General features: G+C 33.9%; 1 protein-coding gene across 2 annotated transcripts in view; it reads left to right on the top strand.

Moving 5' to 3' along the window:
• Positions 1–24,250, top strand: part of LOC121415959 (neurotrypsin-like) — a 28,948-nt gene extending 4,698 nt beyond the window's left edge. Inside the window, exons 5-8 of one of the 2 annotated variants that reach the window (XM_041609369.1) lie at positions 16,927–17,256; positions 19,110–19,327; positions 22,410–22,566; positions 23,989–24,250. In XM_041609369.1, the coding sequence (XP_041465303.1) occupies positions 16,927–17,256; positions 19,110–19,327; positions 22,410–22,566; positions 23,989–24,173 (890 nt within the window). In that variant the 3' untranslated portion in view covers positions 24,174–24,250. Of the gene's footprint in view, positions 1–6,074; positions 6,601–16,926; positions 17,257–19,109; positions 19,328–22,409; positions 22,567–23,988 lie in introns of those variants that run through there. The other variant, XM_041609370.1, reaches the window with a different exon arrangement.
• Positions 24,251–24,854: the final 604 nt, after the last annotated feature.

The following is a 24,854-nucleotide window of genomic DNA, read 5'->3' as shown; positions in this document are numbered from 1 at the left end:
AACCTTCACAAACATTTTTTTAATGTGTGTGTGTGTTTTTGTGTGTGTCTGTTGTTTGTAGTCTGGTTGTAATTGACCTATTGTAGATTTGATTGTTCTTTAAGTTCTTGATTTACCATGTTATAATGTATATTTTGTATGTAAAGGGATCACTGTTTAGCAAGCCACATGCTTTTGTTGTGATACCCATACACATTTTATTGTATATATATATATATATGCTTTGCATTTTATGAATTATTAATAAATTGAATTGAATTGAAAATTGAAAAATTTATCTATTTATTTATATATATGCACATAAAAATTGACCAGCAGCACACTCTCAAAGGGTCAATTTTACAAAAATCAATGAAATACAATATACAGCTATAACAAGGCAAATGAACAAAAACGTAATACAGTATTCTACGTCACAATGTATCTCCAATTAAAAGACGTATCTCATAAATAGAAATTTGAGTAAGAGAGAAATAAGGGGAAGAGGGAGAGAAGGAGAAGAAGAAGAAGAGAGCGAGAAATGAGAGTAATGGAAAGAAAGAGAGGGAGAGAGGGGGTATGTCCTCCAAATAGAAAGAGAAAATTGAGTGAGGTACAGAGAAAAACAGAAAGTGGTGAAGAAGAAAAGGGTTAAATGATATTTCGCTCCTATACAAATTTGAATATTCCTAGCAGTTGCATATCTATGGAATGCTTCTTCGCGGGGGGGGGGGGAGAGTGGCACACAAATTATCTGATAACAAAGTATGTCCGGACGGGAGGGGGTATTTTGTATTAGTAGGCCTATATAGTCGGTGGTCAACCCCAAAAATGGATTAAAATAACAAATTTTTTTATAAAATGGTAATAAAAGGCAAAAAAAAAAACGCGGATTAGTGGCAAGTTGTGATAGCCGATGGTGATCAAGTTTCATCAAATATTTGAATGTTTACAACAAAGGCAGTGTTGAATTAATCAAATAGGATACAGCAAATTCATCTAACAATGTTGAGGGAAGAATCAAATTTATGAAGAATAAAATCATAACAAACCATTATAAGTCAGAAATGAAAATGATGATGTGGGTGGAGACACAGATTTAATGGGGTGTGTGAAGCCTCAGCAGGCACAGACCCTACTTTTTCACCTTTTTTTTGCATAAAAAGTAAAAAAAAATATAATACAACGCTGTTTACTATATGAACCTTACAGTAATTGTTTAAACAGTTTTAAAAGTGTTTAAATCTTAAGCAACAAAGTTTGATTTTCAATATCCGATCTTAATAAATTAAACATGATTGTTTAAACGGTTAAATACCGTAAGGTTCACTATAGTACACAGCGTTGTATAAAATCTTAAACAGTGTTTTTACTGTGTAGTACGTAAAGCAGCCGGAGCCTGAAGTTGTGAGACTAGATTTTCTACTCTAGACGAAGTATAATGGATAAAAAGTGGCAAATATGAGTATGTGCTTGCAGCCGAGGGCGTGTGCCACTCAATTAAAAATAAATAAAAAGAAAAAAAAATAAATGACAGTGTGCGTTTCCTTATAAATGTTCCTTCTTTATAGGCACTTCCGTTTTTAAGATTTTCCCCTTTTACCCCCTCTCGATCTCTCTCCTCTCTCTGTTTTTTTTTTTTGGGGGGGGGGGGTGGGGTTGTATTACGTTTAGCGACTGATGATTATTTATATGCTTCAATTCAATTCAAATTTATTTTCATTCTTCAAAATGATACAAATAAGTACAAGATAGATTGATTCAATTTAAATAAACAATAGCATGAACAAAATTCAATATTGGAAAAAAAAATACATATTTGAAAGTAATAATAAAGTAAGTAATATAAATTAACATACATGTCAAGTTAAATCAATATAATCAATATCATTAAATATAATTGAATCAATGCAATTATATATCATAAGAAGAATGGAGGGGTCCACTGAAAAGCAAAGCTTGTATAATGTGGACCCCTCAAAAAATAGATACATGGAATATAGAAATATACGTAAAGTAATACATGAAGATAACGAAAAGGCAAGTAATAATAGTAAATAACACGAAACAACACAGGAACATGAGGTGGACAATAGTACGATGACAACTGCCTAGAAAGAAAATAGAGATAGGGAGAGGGATGCAAAGCTAATTTGCTGCATATATATTATGTCTACACATACATACACATCAACACACACACACACACACTCGGACATACACACATACAATATAAAAGGTACAATATAATGTATAGACAAGCTATAACTTTTATATTTCAAATTTTATGTCTAACTGGAAAAAAATAAAATAACAAATAATAATAAGGCTTTATGTTCTGTATAAACATAGATAATAGATTAGCAAAAAATGATACAAAATTTTAGTTTAAATAGTGAATACAATTTATTAGGAAATAAGGAGCATAAATTTTAATTTGTTTTTAAAGGACAGTAAAGAACGGGCATCTTTAATCTCATCGCTAAGGGAGTTCCAAAATCTTGGACTTGTATATAAATAAGTATTTTGTGCTAGATGCGTTCTGAGGAGGGGCAAGTGATATTCATTTGACTGCCTGGTGGGATAGTTATGGAGGGATTGGTTTTGGTGAAACATAGAGTCAAATATGCGTGGCAACGAATTATTTTTGTATCTATACATGAATTGACCTAATTGAAATGAATATAATTTTTTTATTTTCATGATTTTATGTTCCAGAAACAATTGATCTGTATGAGAACGAACTGGTGCATTACATATAATTCGGAGTGTTTTCTTTTGTAAAATCAATATTTTGTCCAATAAAGATTTATGGGTATTTCCCCATGCTTATATTCCATAATTAAGGTACGGTAAAATCAAGGAGGAATATAACATGAGTAATGCGACCGGAGGAAAATAGTGTTTTAACTTATTAATTATACCAATATTACGAGATAATATTTTACTCACGTGAAGAACGTGGGGTTTCCAAGAGATCTTATTATCAACTATAATTCCTTAAAAAATAATTTGGGAAACACATTGTAAAGGTGTATCATCAAAGATAATGTCAAAAGGTAAAGATTCAATAGAATTACTAAATATCATATATTTGGTTTTGTTTAAATTAAGAGATAGTTTATTGGCGCGTATCCATTGAGTCAAATTTAGCAGTTCCAAATTCATGATCTGAACTAGAGTTTGAGGGTTTTTGTTAGCAAAAAATACATTGGAATCATCTGCAAAAAGAATGAAAGAAAGAATGTCAGATGATCTGTGAAAATCGTTAATGTAAATAATGAATAAAAGAGGCCCTAATATACTACCTTGTGGGACACCACAATTAATGTCATGTTGATCAGAGATGTGATTATTTAAATAAACATATTGTTTTCTATTTTTAAGGTAATTCCTGAACCACTCCAAGGCAATTCCACGTATTCCATAATGAGAAAGCTTGTAAAGTAAAATGTCGTGGTTAATAGTGTCAAATGCCTTGGAGAAGTCCAGGAATATACCAATTAGATGCGAACGATCATCTAAAGAATGACTACTTTATGCACAAAATTCAAAAGAGCGTGTATAGTGCTATGCTTTTGTCTAAAACCAAATTGGAAGTTAGTGAATACATTATTAATTTTAAGAAATTTAGTTGTTCCCATAAAAATTAATCTTTCTGAAATCTTAGAAAGAGAAGAGAGTAAGGATATAGGACGGTAATTACCAGCATCAAGCTCGTCTCCCTTTTTAAATAAGGGAATAACTTTCACAATTTTCATTTGTTTAGGAAAAATATCACTTAATATTGATTTATTTATATGTGTCAAGGGCTCAACAATAGACGATATGGTTCCTTTTAATATAAAATTAATTATGTCATCATGACCAGCACTGTGTTTATTATTTAAGGAGGAAACAATATCGGTCACTTCATAAATAGTAGTCGGATAGAAGAAAATGGAATTGGCATTAGGTTGTCCCAGGAATTTAGAAAAATGCTTATTAGATTGTGGATTTTTTGTGCAAATTTTCCCCTATCGTAGAAAAGTAAGAATTTAAAACATTGGCGATTTCTGTGGGATCTTCTATATTCCGATTATTAAATCTTATTTTAGTAATATTTGATTTCATTTTTGAAATATTCAGAGCTTGCTTCATAACTTTCCATGTGTTTTTCATATCATGTTTATATTGTTCTAATTGAATCAAGTAATATTTCTTTTTTTCTGCACGCAAGACTTTTATTAATGTATTTTTATAAGAAGTATACTTAATTTTTGAATGTTCATTCTTCTTTATTTTGAATTTATAGTACAGTCGTTTTTTTTATTAATTGAGCGCAAGAGGGAGTTAGAAATCCAGGGAAGTCTGGGTGATGTTTTATAATTAACTCGATTATCATTCTTTTTAGGAATATGATCATCTAGATGTTTTTTAAATATACTTAAAAAATTGCCTAAAGATAAATCAACATCGTCAGTGTTATAAACGCTAGACCAGTCAACTCTATCTAAACTGACACCAAGACTAGCTAATTTTTCTGGGGTGGCCCTACGTCTAGCTGGTAGGGGATATACTTTATTTAAGGAACATTTAAAATAAAAAAATGACATAATTGGATAATGATTAGTAATATCAGAAAGGACTATTAAGGATTCTGGGGGTGGTAATGAGTTACATAGAATATTGTCAAGGAGAGTGGCTGAGTGATTACTAACACGCGTAGGTTTAGAAATTAGTGGCAAGAACGAGGCTGAGTAAAGTGTTTCGAGAAACTCATGTGAGAAATTGTTGTTAGCATGTTTTAATAAATCGATATTAAAATCGCTCGTTACAAATACATCTTTGCTGACAAAATTAGCATTACTCAGAATAGATGTTATAAATTGAAAGAAATCATTATTATTTGAGTTTGGGGGTCTATAAATAATTCCAACTATTATATTTTGCTATGAGGAATAGAAATTTCAATAAATAGTGACTCAATAAACTCATTCATAAAATTAAGTTCATTTAGGACAGTAAATTCAAAATTATTGGAAAGATAAAGTGCTACGCCCCCACCCAACCTTTTTGATCTGTTATTAACAATAAAATCATATCCATCTATTGCATAAGGTAAATTTGTGTCTGTGGAAAGCCAGGTTTCGGTCAAGCCAATAACTGAAAAAGAATATTTATTTGGGTTGTCTAAAAGAGTGTGAAGGTCTTCAAAATGTTTACTTATGCTTCTGATATTCATATGCAGTAAGGAAAATGTGTTTTTAGAAAATTTGTTTGTTACTTCTTTTAATTGTAATTGGGTAATATATTTCGAGGAGGGAATTGGAAGTGAACATTGATTAGAATCATTGGCATAATTTAACTCCTCAGATGATAGATCAAGGTTATCTGCAAAATTATTATCATATGAGGCAGAAGAGGTATCAAAGTCACTGGATTCTCTATCAGATGAATCATTATCATAAAAATTGAAAAATGAGTTATTTGTATCAGCCATTTAAAAATTTATCAAAACAGGAGAAGCATAAAACATGAATAAATTGTGAGGAAGATGGAATAATCCAGCACTTCTTAAGCAGCATCTCAGCAAGCATCTGAAGAAAGGAAATTGGAGATAGTCAGGCAAGAAGACAGATACAAACACAACACAGAACAAACATGAAATACTCTCATTTAGAAAAAAGTAACAAACGAAAACAGAAATAGTATCTCTCATCTTTGGAGGTGTATCATGCGGTGCTCCAGCTTTAAAATAAATGAACTGAATTACGCTTACTGTACATGGAATAAAATAATAAGCAATTAACATCTACATGCTTCGCAGAAATGACACGATAAAGTTTTGTTCTTTTTGTGAATCATAATACCATGGAGTAGGTCCATGATAATGTAGATATCTAGCCCCACAAAGTAGAATGGTTATCTCTCTGCTCATACAAAATCCTCCGAACCTTTGACATGTAGAGATACTAAGGTGCTACTTATAGTAATGCATATTTTGAAAAGAAAAAGGTATAATCTTGAAAATGTACGTTTGAAATAAAAGTATAATGAATAAAACAGATGCATTTCTCCTCAATTTTACTTTGTTTCTATTACCATGATTACAGATACAAATGTGAGACCGTATGTCATTGGTGCTTTACTTTTCGCTGGTGTTTCTTCTGTTTTCATCTTCCTTGTCGGTGCGTGTACTATACACTTCATCCGGAAAGATCGAAAAATTCCTCACACTGCTCTTGTGAACGAGCAGGATGACTTCACAACCAGTCGTTCTCACCAAGATTCGTGATATTTAATAAATTCATGTAAAATATACATATTATTGTAACCTAGGGGATATAATACATTTTTTATACATCTGTCATCAACGTTTTGTGTTGGATGTTGTTTAGATCTGATAACTTTTCTTAATTTAGATGTGCTACGAAGCACCAGTATCTTAGAACATCTGATAAAAAAATCATAGACAAGCTCAACTTTTACGTTAATTATATTTGTAAGAGGCATATTTTTTGTAGTGAAAATAAAGGTTTTACCTACATTTTCCTTGACATGTAAAAGAGCTTTGTTTCATACCATTAGGGGGAAAGAAAGGCGATTATTTCCTGTATGGAGCGACTTGACTTTAATGTTTTATGTTAGTAGACTTGTTAACTGCAAAAAAGGGGCTTACCGCTGCATTTTTGAGTACAAATGTCCCACTTGGCACAAATGTTCCTTGAGTCAAAAGAAAAAGATTCATCCAAAGAGACACGCTGTATCTATGCAAATAAGCAACTAATTTGCATAAATTTGCATATTATGTCGATATAGTAAAAACAAGTAATTCAGAATAAATATTTCAACAGAACTGCCCTAAAATTTGAAATAAAGACTTAGGGTAAGACAGGGAAGAAAACTGTCATAAAATAATTGGGATATCCTTGTTTATTATTACCTAATTTACATAAATTATGCAAATTATAATTTAAAACAGTATTCTTTCAAGAATCCTGAACTGTTTTTATAAATAACAGCAATTAATACAAAATGTCAACATTCTACATGAAAGAGAATATATTAGCGAAAACATCGATATGCTTCATGACAGTATTAGTGTCTTAATTTGCTTAGAAAGAGGGCAAATATGTCAAAATGTATGACGTGATATTGCGCTAAAACGAGACCAAAACAACCTCTATGTCACAGTCACACTCACGAATCGGACAATAAAGCGATCAATGGTATGTCATTCGAGATAACACAATCTCAACACAATAGATTCCATCGGCTTCTCGTATCGCTTTTGTTGGTGTGTCTGCCACACCGTAATCTGTATACATACAGGCAAAATGCATTTCGGTATCGGTAAAACACTATTAATTTTGTTTTATTTGTTTCTAATTGGTTTCTCTTGGAAAATTTACAGGAGACATTGCTTTGCAGGTTACTGCTTAAATGAAGCTCTGGCACATGAATCATGACGAATGTACCCCACATCAATCCATATTTTAACTTTGTTAAAATATATGTCTTTTGGAGACCCCGAAGTGGCAAAACTGCATTCCCCGCGGCATTCTCGCTACTTTACAAAACCAGTTCGACTTGTATTATCGACTTGGAAAAGACAGATGTATGAGACATCAGTGAACATGTTTCCTGAAGATAGTTTTTTTTTTATTATTTAAGACTATACGTCCACGGGAGCCCTCCGAATTTACTCCATCCTCTCTCTGTATTTCGACACTAAATAAAAAAATATCGTGTTTAAAAACCACCGGCAAGGCAAGTTGCGTTTTTGGTATAATAAAGCAACTTTTATATCTATATTTCATATTTATCTATAATAATATTATTAATGTTATTATTATTATTATTGTTCTGCAGTTTGTAATAATGTTCTAGCACAGTAAAGGCTATAACCCAACAGGAGCATGCCTAGGACACCCTTTTCCCTTTTGGTTTTATGTATTCAAAAATAGTTTATTGTCTTTAGAACCCTTAAAAGATTACTTTTGTTTGTATCAGGGGCGGAAATTTCTCCCAAAAGGTAGGGGGGACAAGGGTCTGGAAAATTTTACAAGCAAAAAAAATAAAACGCTATTACCTAAAATTAAAGGTCATTTTGACGAAAATATATTTGACAAGCAAAAAAAAAATTAATAAAAAAAAAGGTCATCTCGTCCCAAAACGTACGTTTTATTCCCATTTTGAGTGATATATTTCTTAGCATCACCAAAGACCCAAAAAAGTAGGGGGACATTTGATATTGTGTCCCCCCTACTATTTTGAGTAGGGGGGACACGTCCCCCTGTCCCCCTGGGATTTCCGCCCATGGTTTGTATTGATATCTTGGAATAGATTGAGGAGAAAATACTCTACAATTGACATGTAGAAGAGCTGTAGTACATTGAAAAAAAAGCCACACGTAAGCTCTAAAATACTCAAACCCCTTTATTGCTTCCACTCTATGTTAAATTTAAATATTTTCAGAGCCCATTCGGGAGAAAGATACATTTCTACTACACACAGTAAAGCCTCTTTACTTTCTCCTCTTGAAAAAAACAAACATAGAAGGCATTGTTTTATATCTCATAAAATAAGTTCGTGTACATGACGGTGGCCTGTCAAAGTTGCCCAACCCTTTATTTTGTTTTGACAATATATATTTAGAATATCGTCTAAATGAAGCCCTCATCTGGAAAAGGGCACTTATTAAAAGCAGCATCTACATTACATAGAGGAGGCCCTGGTACTTGGAAGCGGGGGCTGAAGCACAACGCAAGATTTTCCGGACGAGGGGGGTGCTGCGTGTGTTATTCTCGATAGATAGCACCCCCTGGAATTCCGGCAGATGTGACAAAACGAAAAAAAAAGAAACGTTACCCAAAAAATTCATTTTGTAGTGCAATCCTTTTTGTTTATTTCCTGTAAAATTTATTGATGTAAATTTGAAAAACGAAAAAGGTTCAATGTAAAATTTTGGTCCCAAGAAATCAAACAAGCTTCAGCCCCCTCTTCCAAGTGCCAAGGCCTCCTCTATATAATGTAGATGCTGCCTTTAATAAGTGCCCTTTTCCAGATGAGGGCTTCATTTAGACGATATTCTAAATATATATTGTCAAAACAAAATAAACGGTTTTTGGCAACTTCGACAGGCCACCGTCACGTACACGAACTTATATTATGAGAAATAAAACAATGCCTTCTATGTTTGTTTTTTTTTCAAGAGGAGAACGCAAAGAGGCTTTACTGTGTGTAGTAGAAACAGTGGCGTAACTACGGGGGGGGGGGGCATGGGGGGCACTTGCCACCCAATCGGCTGCCCCCCCAAAAAAAAGGGGAAAGGGCGAAAAAGCGGGAGAAAGGAAGAGAAACGTAGTGGGGAAAGAAGAAATTATGTTCATTATAAATGTTATATTATAATTATGTTATATTACATGAAAAAGCATTTTTTCAAACTTTTGAAACATTATTTGCTCACAGGGCCTATGACTTTATTGTTCCTGGTGCTCGCATAGACCGTTTAAAGAGATAATAATCCTGATGTACTAAAACCTTCTGTTTTCAAATCAATACTGTACACCAAATACATTACCTCGCAATTCGAGTCATAATTTTTTCATGTAGTGACATTTGCTCTTTTTTATGACTACTTAAATTGATTGCCCTATTTAAGGTCTAATATAAAACATTTCCTGTCCGTGCTAACGTTCGCATTAGTTGTTTGGTGAGATGTCTACTCTTCAATGAATTTCTAAAATCAGTCCTTAAAATGTCTAGTTTTCTGATCTCAATATCAAAAATTTTCAGCTCGCGCTTCGCGCTCGCATCCTTTGGTTAATGAAATACGTACAGTCTTAGTGAATTCCTGCAAACAAACAAGACTTAGAATGCCTCGTTTAGGTCTGAATTTCCGAAATTTTCAGCTCGCGCTTCGCGCTCGCAGTATTTGATTAGTGAGATGCGTATGATAATCATGATTACCATGTCTCCAAAAAGTGCTTAATGTGTTTATATGTAATTCTAACAGAATCAGCAAAGGTTGGTACTAGCATTAGATGACTTTGCTGAGATATGTATAATCTTAATGGATTCCTAAAATATATTCCCCATTTTGGGTCAATATATACAAAAATTTCAGCTCACGCTTCGCATTGTATAGCAAGGCAGGTACATATCATGATTACAAAAAAAATGCTTATAATGTCCCTTTTTAGGTCTGAATATCAAAAATTTTCAGCTCGCGCTTCGTGCTCGCATTATTCAATCAGTGAGATACATATCCGTTTTATAGCACTGCATGTCCTTAAAATGTTTCTATTAGGTCAGTATACCTAAAAACTTAGCGCGCTTCGCGCGCTCCCTAAGTGACTCGATTTTTTTGCTGGTGCCCCCCCAATGCCGTGGCCCACGGTACGCCACTGAGTAGAAATGTATCTTTCTTCCGATTGGGCTCTCAAAATATTTAAATTCAACAAAGAGTGGAATCAATAAAGGGCAGTGTGGCTGTTCTTCAATTTACCACAGCTCCTCTACATGTCAGTTGAAGAGTATTTTCTCCTCAATCTATTCCAAGGTATCAATACAAACAAAAGTAATCTTTTAAGAGTTCTAAAGACAATAAACTATTTTTTAATACATAAAACCAAAAAGGGAAAGGGTATCCTAGGCATGCTCCTGTTGGGTTATAGCCTTTACTGTGCTAGAGCACTATTACAAACGGCCGAACAATAGCCTTTACTGTGCTAGAGAACTATTACAAACGGCCGAACAATAATAGTAATAATAACAATAATAATATTAATAATAATTACAATAACAATAATAATAATAATATTAATTATAATAATATCAATAATGATGAATGTAAATATAAAGATATAGATATAAAAGTTGCTTTATTAGAACAAAAAAAAACGCAATTTGCCTTGCCGATGGCTTTAAAACAAGATATTTTTTGTATTCAAAGTCGAAATACGGAGAGGGGATGGGGTAAATTCGAAAGGCTCCCGATGGCTTAAATAAACAAAAATATATTTTTTTCAGGAATCATGTTGTCTGATGTCTCATACATCTGTGTTTTCCAAGTAGATAATACAAGTCAAACTGGTTTTGTAAAGTAGCGGGAATGCCGGGGAGATGCAGTTTTGCCACTTTGGGGTCTCCAAAAGGTATATATTTTAACAAAGTTAAAATAAGGATTGATGTGGGGTACATTCGTCATGATTCATGTGCCAGAGCTTCATTTAAGCAGTAACCTGCAAAGCAATGTCTCCTGTAAATTTTCCAAGAGAAACAAATAAAACAAAATTAATAGTGTTTTACCGATACCAAAATGCATTTTGCCCGTATGTATTACAGATTACGGTGTGGCAGACACACCAACAAAAGCGATACGAGAAGCCGATGGAATCTATTGTGTTGAGATTGTGTTATCTCGAATGACATACCATTGATCGCTTTATTGTCCGATTCGTGAGTGTGACTGTGACATAGAGGTTGTTTTGGTCTCGTTTTAGCGCAATATCACGTCATACATTTTGACATATTTGCCCTCTTTCTAAGCAAATTAAGACACTAATACTGTCATGAAGCATATCAATGTTTTCGCTAATACATTCTCTTTCATGTAGAATGTTGACATTTCGTATTAATTGCCGTTATTTATAAAACAGTTCAGGATTCTTGAAAGAATACTCTGTTTTAAATTATAATTTGCATAATTTATGTAAATTAGGTAATAATAAACAAGGATATCCCAATTATTTTATGACAGTTTTCTTCCCTGTCTTACCCTAAGTCTTTATTTCCAATTTTAGGGCAGTTCTGGTGAAATATTTATTCTGAATTACTTGTTTTTCCTATATCGACATAATATGCAAATTTATGCAAATTACTTGCTTATTTGCATAGATACAGCGTGTCTCTTTGGATGAATCTTTTTCTTTTGACTCAAGGAACATTTGTGCCAAGTTGGACATTTGTACTCAAAAATGCAGCGTTCAACCTCTTAACAAGTCTACTATGTGGTATAGATTCACACGAGGCAAACAGAACCTTATATTGTATACAATTTTTTTTTTAAACTGTCGATCAATTTCGAAAATAATTGTAGCACGCTGTTCATTTATATATGTATTGTTGTATGTGTGTGTGGGGGGGGGGGGGGGGGGTGGGGATCATTGTCATGTTAACATCTTTTGTAAAAAGGGTTGCATGTGATACGATGGTGAAAGGCTCATTACAAAAATCTACTTCGTATTAATAAGGAATAAGCAATGATAGGTAACGAGTGCTATTTATGGGCATTAAATTCAGTGTAATTACCAGTAAGGATGAGTAAGTTGCGGTCTCTTTTTTAGGGGAGGGGGTGTTGTCAGATTTGTAAAAAGATAAAGTAACCCTTTGGGGCTTTTCTACATGGTAAATCCTGGATATATGCCTGGTGCGGCCACTGATGTCACCGATCACTCCAACAGGCAATTTTGGTCTGACGATCATAACACGCTCTTTTATAAATCCACGTATATTAATTATAATTCCTTAATGAAAATAATGATGGATTAATTCATAATTAATTAAATTTACTTACTACGAAGGTGCAAACTGCCTCGAAACAGTTGAAAGATAAGAATACCGTTTAACGCTTCGATCGAATTCGGCTAAGCGTAGCCGTAACGTCATGCCTGAAGATGGATTAGTCTTCGGATGGCCCAGTGGATTAGTCTTCGGACTTTGAAACAGAGGGTCGTGGGTTCGAATCCCAGCCATGGCGTAATTTCCTTCAGCAAGAAATTCGTCCACGTTGTGCTGCACTCGACCCAGGTGAGGTAAGTGGGTGCCTGGCAGGAATTTATTCCTTGAAATGCCACCGCGCTGTAAAAGGCTGCGGGGCTAAAGCCAGGGTAATAATATCCAATTAAGCACATAGGGACGCATTTGGCAGTGATATGCGCTATATAAGCATGTTGGTATTATTATTATTATCTGTCCATAGCGATAAAGTGGGATTAAAACAACCGGGATAGTAAGAACCATTACACAAAAGTGACGGCACGAGGATTGGCGATGTAGATAGACCATAAAGGGGTTACTTTTCGTATTTCTTATCTAACAGCACCCCCTAAACCAAACAAATAACTTACCCTTACAGATAATTACTGCAGATTACTTCAGAAAATAATCTACTAAATCCTAAACAGTACATGCATATGGTTTCCGACCCATCCATTCTTGTGAGACTGCTCTTTCTGTATGGTCGATGAATTAACAAAGAATGTTGATAAGTGGTAACTGAATGGCTTAATACTGACTGATTTACGCAAAGCTTTCAATATGGTAGACCACCAAAGTCTTATTGGTATATCGGCTAAATGTGGTTGTTCTGATCAATTGATATATCATTTTACATAAGTGTGTAGACTTAAGTTTGCTCTCTATTTGTATATAAAAGGGCCCCAATGAAAACCTGAGTTTGCCCTGATTTGGGCTAGCCTTTTTAATATGTGAAATGAATAATGGATTATAACAGTAACAATAATAATAAATCGATGCCTGCTAATTGGACGGAATCTTTGAGTAGGCCTATATCATGCGCCACGTCACATAGCCTGTGTCATGCATCATGCTTAAACACTTGACATTATTTACCTTACAGTGTGGGTGAAGGGAGGGGGGGGGGGGGGAGGGTGTAAAAGAAATTGGATACGCTTGAATATTTTAATGTACGTGACATGAATAAACGGAGACAAAATCGCATATGAGACAGTTTAATTGTTTGCACTGAGTACGATAATAAAGGGTCTGAAAGGCTGAAGTCCAAAATTCTTGAGTTGCAAAGCATTCGATGAATGTTTTATTAATGGTAATATAAAAAAATGTCATATGGGCCTTGGATATAAAGGCTTTCGAATATAACATAATTCCTAGTTAAACAATCGTGGCAATGGCTGTCCTAAAGAGGTGTGATCTTCTAGCATTGTTCTTCATGGCTTACTTCACGGACGCACGTAAGACACGCAATTTTGTTTAATGATAAAACAACGACAGTAATAATTGTGCAATGTATCTTGAAACTTAATTTTATTCTGTCGTGACTGGTCATCAGATGATTGTAATTTTACAAAGACGTAGGTTGACTTGTATGAATTTCGAAATTATGTCAAATCATATCACTTATTAGTCGAGAATTCTTCTCTTGTAAAACACTTTTTTTTTAAACTGTACGTAGAACAGTAAGCATGGTAAGGGATCATTGGATATCGGAAAGTTAGGGACATACCTGTAAAGTACATTCTGAAACTTTCCCCAAATTTCACGAAGGTTAAGTGTTTTTATATGAAAAAAAATGTATGAATTAAATGTAAGCAGAATAGATGATCATTGACATGACTTTCAAGGATGTGCTACATGTTTCATGCATATTCAATAAGATTGAAACCAACGACTGAAATAGAATTCGAACACTCCTTTAAAAGAAGCAGACGGCATTGGACGTTTGAACCCCGAACTGGATTTTACCGTATACCACCTAAAATGGCGCTTATATAAAGGTTAATGAGGGGGGGGGGGGGTAGGAAAAGGGTGTGAAATGTGACAAAGAATGGTGACAGTATTGTGTATGACGGAGAGGTTATTTTACGGGATGATACCCGCTATTTGAATTAAATAGCAACCATCATACCTATTTTAGACAAATATATTAAATATTCAAGAGTTTATAATCCACAGAGAGCAAGGTCTCTGAAAGACCATGACACTTGCTTCATCTTTCAAGGGTCTTTCGACGAACTTTCAAAGATCTCCGAGGTCTTTCATGATTCCTGATGAATCTTTCAATGATCTTCGTGGTCCTCGTGAGTCCCAAACATTTTGAAACGGTTCAAAACAGTCTTTCAGCGGTCTTACATGGACATTGTCTTTTGATGGTCTTTCACCAGTCTTTAAGTGGTCCTTCAATGAATTTTCGAAGTTCTTATTAGTCTTTCCATGATTTTTTGCGGAGATCACTGTAAGACTCATGAGAGATCATTGAAAAGTCCATGGAAAGAATTATGAAAGATCTCTTGTTGCATGAACAATCTCTTAAGACCATTGAAACATCTCTTTAGGACTAGTCTAAGATCGGTAAGACAAGAAATATCCATAAGTTTTTCCTAAGAAAATTATCATATTATGGAATGAAAGGAGTATATGTTTGGACTGGTTTAAAATCATACTTAATGGACAGAAAACAGTATGTGGTGGTCGATGGTGTTATTTCAGACCTAAAAGAAATAACGTGTGTGGTTCCACAAGGTTCTGTTTTGGGGCCTCTCCTGTTCTAGTTAGATATCATACAAAATGCTCAAATCCATTTCGTTTTTCTCTCTTTGCTGACGACACAGTTGTCATATTATCTCACAAAAATATTCACACACTTATATCATCAGCCAACTTTGAATTACGTAAACTGACATCCTGGTTTCAGAGCAATAAATATGAAAAAAAAACTACGTATATCATATTTCGTTCAAAGAACAGGAGAGTCCCCAAAAATCTTGAAGCAATATTTGTTGAAAATACTACACTTCAATGTGTTCCATCGATATCCTTCCTTGGTATAAACGTGGATGAGTTCCTAAACTGGAAGACTCATATTAATAATATCTCTTTAAAAGTATCAAGAAGTATTGGCATATTATATAAACTAAGGTGTTTTGTTCCATCTAAGATATTAATGTTGTTGTACAATTAAATCATATTACCACATTTATTATATTGCAATATCATTTGGGGTAATTCATTTTCATCTCATTACATCAAGTTAAAAATTCTTCAAAAGAAAGCAATTCGAATAATTGCTCATCTGATTACAACACTCATAGTAATCCTTTAATTGTACAATTGAAGATTCTTCCATTTCAGGAGCTTGTAACACTAAACACACTCATATTTATGTTTAATTTTTATATTGGTAAAGTTCCTCAAATCTTTCAAAACATGTTTGTAAATAATTCTCTCATCCATTCGTATAATACTAGGCAAAGATTTTTATTACACAAACCACGTGTACGCACCACCAAAACATTGAATTCATTTTTGTATATAGGACTAAGCAAATGGAATAGTTTGGATGATAATATCAGGTCTAGTACCACCTTGTCAAGGTTTAGGGAATTATGTAAAAGAGATTTTTTCAGAGACTTGACCAATTGTTGATGTATTGTTGCATTCTTTTTAACCATCTCCGTTTTCTCTTCTTATCCTCTCTCTCTCCTCCCTCTCTCTCTTTCCCTCCCTCTCTCTTCCTTTTCCCTTTCTCTTTCTATCTATCTTTCTCTACCTCACTTTCTCACTTTTCTTTCTGCATGATCTGCTTTCAGATGATTAGGATGTGTGTTTGTATGGTGTGTTCGGCGTGTGTGTGTGAGAGTGTTGAATGATGGCCTGCCAATTTGTTTATCTTTGTTTTTTCTTCCCCCCGCCCCTTTTGTATATTATATATTGTATTGTATCAATTTTAATGTGTTGTGTATATGTTGGAGCCCCAATTCACAAGCACTGCTTCTTATAGGGGTCCAAACCTTTCATTTAATTCTTTTACATTGTATTTTTCTGTTTTTATGATTGGTTGAATAAATAAAACTAAAAACTAAACTAGACTAAGACAAGAAATATCCATAAGTCTTTTAGAGTTCTTTTAGGGGTCTTTCTGAGCCATTACACACAGATGACAAATTTTAGTGATCTTGGAGACTGCTATAAGACCTTGAAGAGTTTGAAAGGTCCTTGAAAGGTCTCCCCTCTGTGGAATGAGGGCCTAAGGCCGCCATTCCAGAGAGGGGAAATGAGATGTAATGACTTATTCGTCTTTAACCTGTATATTAAAAAATGATAACGAAAAACTAACAGTAAAGGTAATGAACTCGTATCGAAGAAACAATGTCCTGGATACACACCAGAGCTTCCTGTGCAATATGTTTGTTTCACCCCAAGGTGCAAGTAACCATTCTATTCGGTTGAGTGATGGGGGATCCCTAAGCAAAGGATACGTTCAAGTCAATGTCTCGGGTGTATGGAAAGACATTTGTAGCGACGGATGGGACGCGCTCGATGCTATGGTCACGTGTAGACAACTTGGTTTCACTGAAGATTATGCTTTACTTTTTAAATCATCTGAATTCCATTACTTTACACCCGTCCCATACGACAGAACAGTTTATGGCGGAACGAATTTCGCTTGCAACGGAAACGAGGAAACTCTGTTATCCTGCAAGTATACAAAATACAGCTCTTTTTGCACACGACCAGCTGGTGTAGCCTGTGGTAAGTTAAGTGGTAACTATTCAATTGCTCATTTTGTTCATTTTTTTCTTATTCAAACGTTAATTAATTAAATTCATTGATACTTTTGTTCATACAAGTTAACTCAAAGGAGCGAGTAGGGGGAGGGGGAGAGGGTTCTTGAGCCAGAGAGCAAAAATAAGGGAGTGAGTAACTAGTTGATCCAGTTTCCCTCGCCTTTACCAAATAGTCCTACACTTGCCATATATTGTCACACTTACATTAGTCGTTGATTTTTCTTTTTATTAAACCTCATTATGATTTTGTGTTGGTAACCGACGAAATACCGATACATGAACACATTTGCATAAAAGTAGTATTCATTTTGATGAAATGTACCAGATGGGAAGGTCTCAAATCATGTACCATAAATTCAGTAAGCACTCAGCTCCTTACATGTCACAAATTGTCTAATGCGTCATTCATTGTGTAAATAAGCCAATACAGGGTGCATACAGAGTACGCATGAGTAATTTTCTCGCGTGTTAAATCACAGCCCATCCAAAAAAAACCCATTAGAATTCAATCCCTCTCTATGTCTTGCGCAACATATCCTTTACAACGAAGACCTCTTTGTGTGAAAAGCTTTGCATTTGTTCAGTTTTTATGTTTCCGTCAATATGATTTCTTTTTCTCTTTTTCTTTCCTGTAATACATGCATGTACGCATATAGTAAGTCGACTATAATTTCTTCTTTTCCAAGGGGGATCCACAATTTTACAAGCTTTGCTTTTTAGTGGATCCCCCTCATTTCCATATCCATTTATGCTCTATATTATACTGTTTTTTTACGAAGTAAGAATGCCCTTCTGTAAAATTGTATTTGATTTGTATTGTTTTATATTACTTTGTATTATGTTTTGAATGGAAATGAAATAAAGAATTGAATTGAATTGAATATGGAGTTTTCGCTTAAATTCACAGTAGGGAAAGGCAGGGTTAGTTGAGACACTTTTTGCATTTTGCATGTTAGAATCGATATGACTAATAATATTGTAGCATTAAGTACCATGCTTTTAAATTTGATTCTTGGGAAATATTTTTCACCTATTCATAACTTTCTACCCCCACACTGAAAGTCATTGTGACCTTTGAAAAAAAAACATGTCAAATGGCTCAACTTTTCCCATCTGTGGGGTAAGTTGTGCCACCTTCTGGGGTAAGTTGAGCGGACCACAAAAACTATGTACAAAATGTAGGCGGGAAGAACCAGCATGTCATTTTTTGTTTATTTAAAGTCTTTTCACTTGCTAATTCTCTATAAATATTAACATCCTCTAATAGTAAAAGAACTGTCATGTGAATTTGCCCCGTTCTGCCTGCAGATCATTGGTCTTTTAAGGTTTTTTTTATTATTATACATTACCAGAAGGATTACAATGGCTCAACTTTCCCCATGTTGGCTGGCACAAATTATCCCAGTCCGAACCCTAATGCGATATTTTCAAATCCACCCATTTGTTTTGCATCTCTCATGTAAATAACTATGACAAAAATGAGAATCCATACCTGGACTAACAATATTATTTTTTTCTTTATTACATTTAAAGACGTGTGTTGGTAAAAAGCACTGATATATTTCACAACCTTTTTGCAAAAAAATGCTGAAATTTGTATTTTTCCCTCTAAAAAGTACTTTTTGTTTCAAAATTGAAAACAATGTGGTGGGGTAAAGGGTTATGCTATGGGTCATCAATGTATTACTCCACCGCAATGTTTGACTCATTCATTATTGGCATGGGGGTAGTGGCCCAACTTGCCCCTATGCTTAACTTATACCTGAATGCAGAGTACGCGGAGGAATGTGCGCCCTTAACCGTTTTCATTTTCTGCAGGTGTCACAAAAATCAAATATGATGAGATCCTGGCCAAAGTATATAGTCACAACCATCTTGAGTTTTCCTTTCCTTCAGACGGTAAATCAGAATACAGAGTATTATCTGAATCAAGAAGGAGTTCTGGCAATATAATACTGACTGGTGGCGTATGTGACATGGACGACCATGCAGCAATGACGGTATGCCGCAATCAGGGCTTCATCAACGGGGGAAAGGTACATCTCTTGATAGAATGAAACCCTGGGAACAAGTTATACTGTATGAAAGTAATATGAAAGTTAAGAGCATTTGAACGTTGAGATAGCTAAATAAGTTGACATCCTCCCTTTGGCAATACGACCATAATGCGTGATGTCGCACCTGTAACCGATCAGTGCTCACCATTTATTAGCTCTGGTCGTATCGGGGAGTTCCCCCTGACCCATTAATTGAAGCGATATGATTTCTTTGAAAAAAAAAATGAATGATTTACATTTGAGAAATAGTTAGCAGTGTGTGCCAAAGGTTTTTTTTTTCAACCCCCAATTATTTTTCCTTATATGAAGAGCTCACTTGCAAAAGGGGTTAGGTCCATTTTTTCATCAAATTTGACTTTTTTTCTCAATGTATAGATTTTTAGTTGCTCTATAAAATGATACAAAAGAAAAGTTGAAATTACCATTAAAAAGTGATTTAAAATGGCAAAGAAAAATAACTTTTTTTTCAAAAGGGGTTAGGTCCATTTCAGTTTAGTTGCAAAAGGGGTTAGGTCCACACATATATTTTTGGAAAAGAATATTAAAAAAAATATGAAGACACATAGATTTCTTTTATACCCAATGTTATGTTCTCATGGTAGGGTATCATGAAAATTTAATTTCGCATAAGAATATTGTAATATGGGAGAATAGAAGAAAAAAATATACATTTTCTTTGAGTGGGCCTAACCCCTTTTGCAAACAAACTATTTTGATGAGCTCATTTAACAAAAAGGGGTTCAGTCCATTGTTCATAATTTCTATTGTTTTCTGTCTCAAAAACTCTCAATTTTAAGTCGCTTTGATGAAAACAAAGAAAATTTGAAATTCACATGAAAACGTAAATAAAAGTGGCAAAGAAAAATATTTTTTTAAATCAAAATAGATTGGAGTCATTTCAGTTTACTTGCAAAAGGGGTTAGGTCCACAATTACAGTTTTTTAAAAGAATGTATAGGAAATAAATTAAGACAGGTAGATTTCTTTCATACCCAATTTTATGTTTACATGATAGGGTAGTACATCATAGCAATTTAGTTCCTCATAAGAATACTGTAGTAAGTGAGAATAAAAAACATGGTTTTTATCGGAATGGTCCAAAGTGGACCTGACCCCTTTGGCAACTAAACTCTTCATATATTTCTTATATTGCAATTTTTATCAAGTCTATCCATTGACTGTCAGATCACTGTTTTTCCTTTCATGTGAGAACATGTAATTAATATAACATGGTCAAAACATTAGTGATTTCAAACTTTAAATGCTCATAACTGTTTTTTTAATCCATTTTTTCTTTCAAATTTTCATTGATGTTAGTTTTAGGGTGGTTCGTACAAACTTACTTGTTCCAAAGGTTTCCTTTTTATAACATTTCGTAACTTTGCCTGTTTTATTTATTTTCAATTTTTTGAAAAAAATACAGAGTACTTTATATGTCGCCTTCTCCTTAGTCAAAAGGCACAGACCCATATTAAAACTTTGATCGACAGGTTGGTATTCACCACAATACTAGTACATATAAATCTTCCTGTTTCAGGCCTTCGGTATATGCCTACCCAAGTCATTACGTTGTAGGCTCTTGGATCAGTGGCGAAATGAGCCAAAAGTTGTTATAAGGCCAGACATGGCGTAAAGTGATTTAAAATGCCAGATCTACAAGAAATCCATTTTTATTGGCGTTTCATCCCTCAGTTAAAGAGAAAACAAACATGGCGGATTGAAATCAAATCAGACATATAAACCTGGTTAAAACAAAAAATTAAAAAAACATATAGCAGACGGTGAAAGAAAAAAAAAGTGAACAAACGACGAGAAAGTAATTTATCTTGGAAGACGTGTTGTTAAATCCTCGTGCCATTAAATAGGTAATGAGATAACCGGAGATAATTTTTTTTAATTATTTGTATATGTATACTACTATTAATATTGAGACATATTCATGGAATATGGTCAAATTTTTCTGTCTGATCCAGTTCACCAAATTACAAAAAATGTATTTTTTTGCAAAATTATTTCCAAAATAGTTATTTGTAAAGGGAGATATAAATATATCACATAAACGTGATCAATGTTGTATTTCAATTATTGCCGTAAAAATAAAAATGTAAACGTAAGTATTGGAAGAAATAAGCACATTCCTGATAATTAAAGGGATGGTCCAGGCTGGAGATATCAATACCTCAACAAATAGAATAAAGTTCACAAAGCAAAATGATGAAAATCTGATCAAAATCGGATAACAAAAAAAGACGTTGTTGAATTTTAAAGATTTGCATTACTCCGGTGAAACAGTTCTATTTATGCATGTCTATATGATTATTCATTAGGTGGGCTGATGATGTCATATTCCTCTTGTTCTTTTGTATATTATTATATGAAATTAGGTTTATTAAAAAAAATATATAGTGTCAAAACAAAAACAATTGGATTGACACTGATTAAGTGCATTATCCCGCAACTTATTTTATCATACATTTCATAATGGAACACATTATTTACACATGTATGAAATAATGAAACATATATGATTTCATGTAAAAAAATATAAAAAAGGGAAAGTGGAGATGTGACATCATCAGCCCACCTAATGAATATTAATGACGATGCGCATAAAAATGTTTTCACAAAATATTGATAAACTTTAAAATTCAATAACATCGTTATTTTTTATTCGATTTTAAATGAAATTTACAGCAGTTTACTAAAATATTTTCAACCCGGACCATCCCTTTAACAAATTCTTGACACATTATATACAGTAGTTGCTGCTGAAACATGCCACCAACTCTGATACACAGTTCAGATAACCAATTTAAAAAAAAGGGAATTCAAATTCAACTTGCTATTTAAGAGTGGGCATTTAATTTAAGGTCCTCTATCGAAATACGAAATGATGGCTTAATAAATTTTTAGTATTGGTCAAGAAGTATTTGATATTTCAAAGTAAAATGAATTAATACATGTAATAAAACAAATGAATGATTATTTTGTCCTAAAACTGGTTTAAAGCAATTATTTTACATTTTTTAGTGATGTCATTCGAATTTCTCCCCGCTGAACAGAGAACAAAGTTGACAACAATAGAAGGACTACCAATGATGATAAGCAAAATAACGTGTCGTGTCAGTGACAAAGTAAGATATATCTCTTACTGCGACCACGAGTTTACATCAACCGGGGTTTGTCCACAGGGAATTAAACACAACGGGGTGCATTGCTGTAAGTTGTTATTTGGAACTTCGGTTAAACTCAAACTATGGGTTTGGTTTAAGTATGGATAGCCGACTATGTTACTAATCTCTGACAGTAAATGTACAAGTATGTTCCATTCCGCAGCGGCAAGTTTTGACGGTACTATATCAATTTAGAATTGTATGAGACTAAATATAGTTTCCTTCCCCATGAAAGAATTAGGAAAAAAAATAAACATTAAAGACTTTCCAATATGTCAGCACAGAGATAGACCATTGCTTAGATAAAAGCCTACTCCAGGCTGAACATATTATGATTTGAATTAAAAGAGAAGAATCAGGCAAACGCTACAAAGAAAATGTGATCAAACTCGGACAAGGCATAACAACGTAATTATGGCATTTTGAAGATTTGCTTTATTTTGGTGAAACATTTCATACTCTTTTAAAAAACCCCAAAGAAATGAAGTGCTAATTTAGCACTTACAGTGCTCGTATAGTTACTGCACTTTAAACTAGAAAATCAGCACTCGTAGTGCAGTCACTATACACGTACTGTAAGTGCTAAATTAGCACATCATTTTTTACAGTGTATGATGATGTCACATCCCCATGCACTTTTTCGTTGTTTCTTATTATATGAAATCATATTTACTTAAAGTTTTCCTCCAAGAACTAACTATATAAACTGTATTTACAACTGATTTAATGTATTAATATTCATCAATGTAACTTATATTATCATAACACTGTATTGAAATTAACTTATATTATTATAACACTGTAAAAATGAAGTGCTAATTTAGTACAGTGCTTGCATAGTGACTGCACTATACGAGAGGTGGTCAACATTTAAACAAGAAAATCATAACTTTTAGTGCAGTCACTATACAAGCACTGCAATTTATATAAATGAAAAATGACTTTAATTTATAAATGATATCGTTAAAGACTTCAAAATTAGAAAAACTAAATTATGATTTTAAATAATCTTGATAAATTATCTATATTTATATAACATATTTAAACATAGTTTTATGCAAAAATTGCTTTCAACTCTTCCAAATTCATTGCATGAAAGTAACTTAAATATTTCAAATTTCAAGCAAATAGTTTATTGTAACAATCCCCATGGATTTGTACACAGTGACCAATTGCAGGCCAGGTCCCAATTTGCCACCTGAATTCAAATGCTTATACCTTGGCCACATTTGCTATACGGCGGCCGTACGGCGATTCAAACCACCTATAGTTGGACAAAACATGTTGAAACGGCTGTTTTCGACTCGCCGTACGGCCGCCGTACAGCAAATGTGACCATGGTATAACCTAGGCAATGAGTTTGCCACTAGCTAATACTTATTAACATTCACGAAGATATTCTGAAATATGAACATAATGTAATAGTGTTAATGTGTTTGCTAAAATACATTTTTATGTCTTTTTAAAGATACCACACCTGCGCCATCCGTCATTGGGGCCTTGATTTTCCCTGTTCTTGCATCGCTACTTATCGTAATTGCTGCTGTGTGGGGGATACGTTGGATCCAGAAAGATCGAAAACCTGCTAGTGATTCTGTAGATGTATTCGTGAATGAGTATGACGACGATGATCTGGCCAGGACGACACCCTAACTCCATCTGTCACTACACACACGCACACACCACCACACACACTTTCATCATATCTTTGTTATACAGTGCGCCCCCCCCCCCAAAAAAAAAAAAAAAGAAAAAAAAGAAAAAAAAGAAACCGAAATATGCCGATGATTTATCATAAATTAATCAAAAAAAAAATAATAATGACCTAACACGGTAAAGCTTAGTATGCCTTCTTTCGTGTGGTATATTTCAACAGGTTCCTTATTCATGCATGAGTGGGCAAAATTATCTGAAGAAAGGACATCGAAAAGTCGCTTGGCAGGCGGTACCTGAGTTTAAAAGGAAATCATAGGTATGAAGTGTTCAGTATCTGCTCTTTAATTTGATAACTCAATCACCAGAATTGGTAAAATATTACCAAGTTTTGTTTATCTGAAATAAACGAAACTTGAATTTCAATATAGTATAAAATGAAGATGCTTTACAGGCGAGATGTCGGACTTGCTCAACACTCCAAAATAGACACCATGCTTGCTTGTTTGTACTTTCTAGTCCAATTACGAAAAGCAGGCCTAGGTCAGTTTCATATGTGTAAATATTTTGCAATAAATATGTCCTTGATTATGCATGCCACGTGTATCATAGAGTATTGACTAAAGAACAGTCTGATAGGTTAGAGTCAGTATAGAGAGAGCACTGAAAATGTATAACTCC

The sequence above is a fragment of the Lytechinus variegatus genome, chromosome 5 (assembly GCF_018143015.1).
Source record: "Lytechinus variegatus isolate NC3 chromosome 5, Lvar_3.0, whole genome shotgun sequence".
Classification (NCBI taxonomy): Eukaryota; Metazoa; Echinodermata; class Echinoidea; order Temnopleuroida; family Toxopneustidae; genus Lytechinus; species Lytechinus variegatus.
The sequence above is the reverse complement of the archived record's forward strand: the minus strand, read 5'-3'. Positions and strand labels throughout refer to the sequence as shown.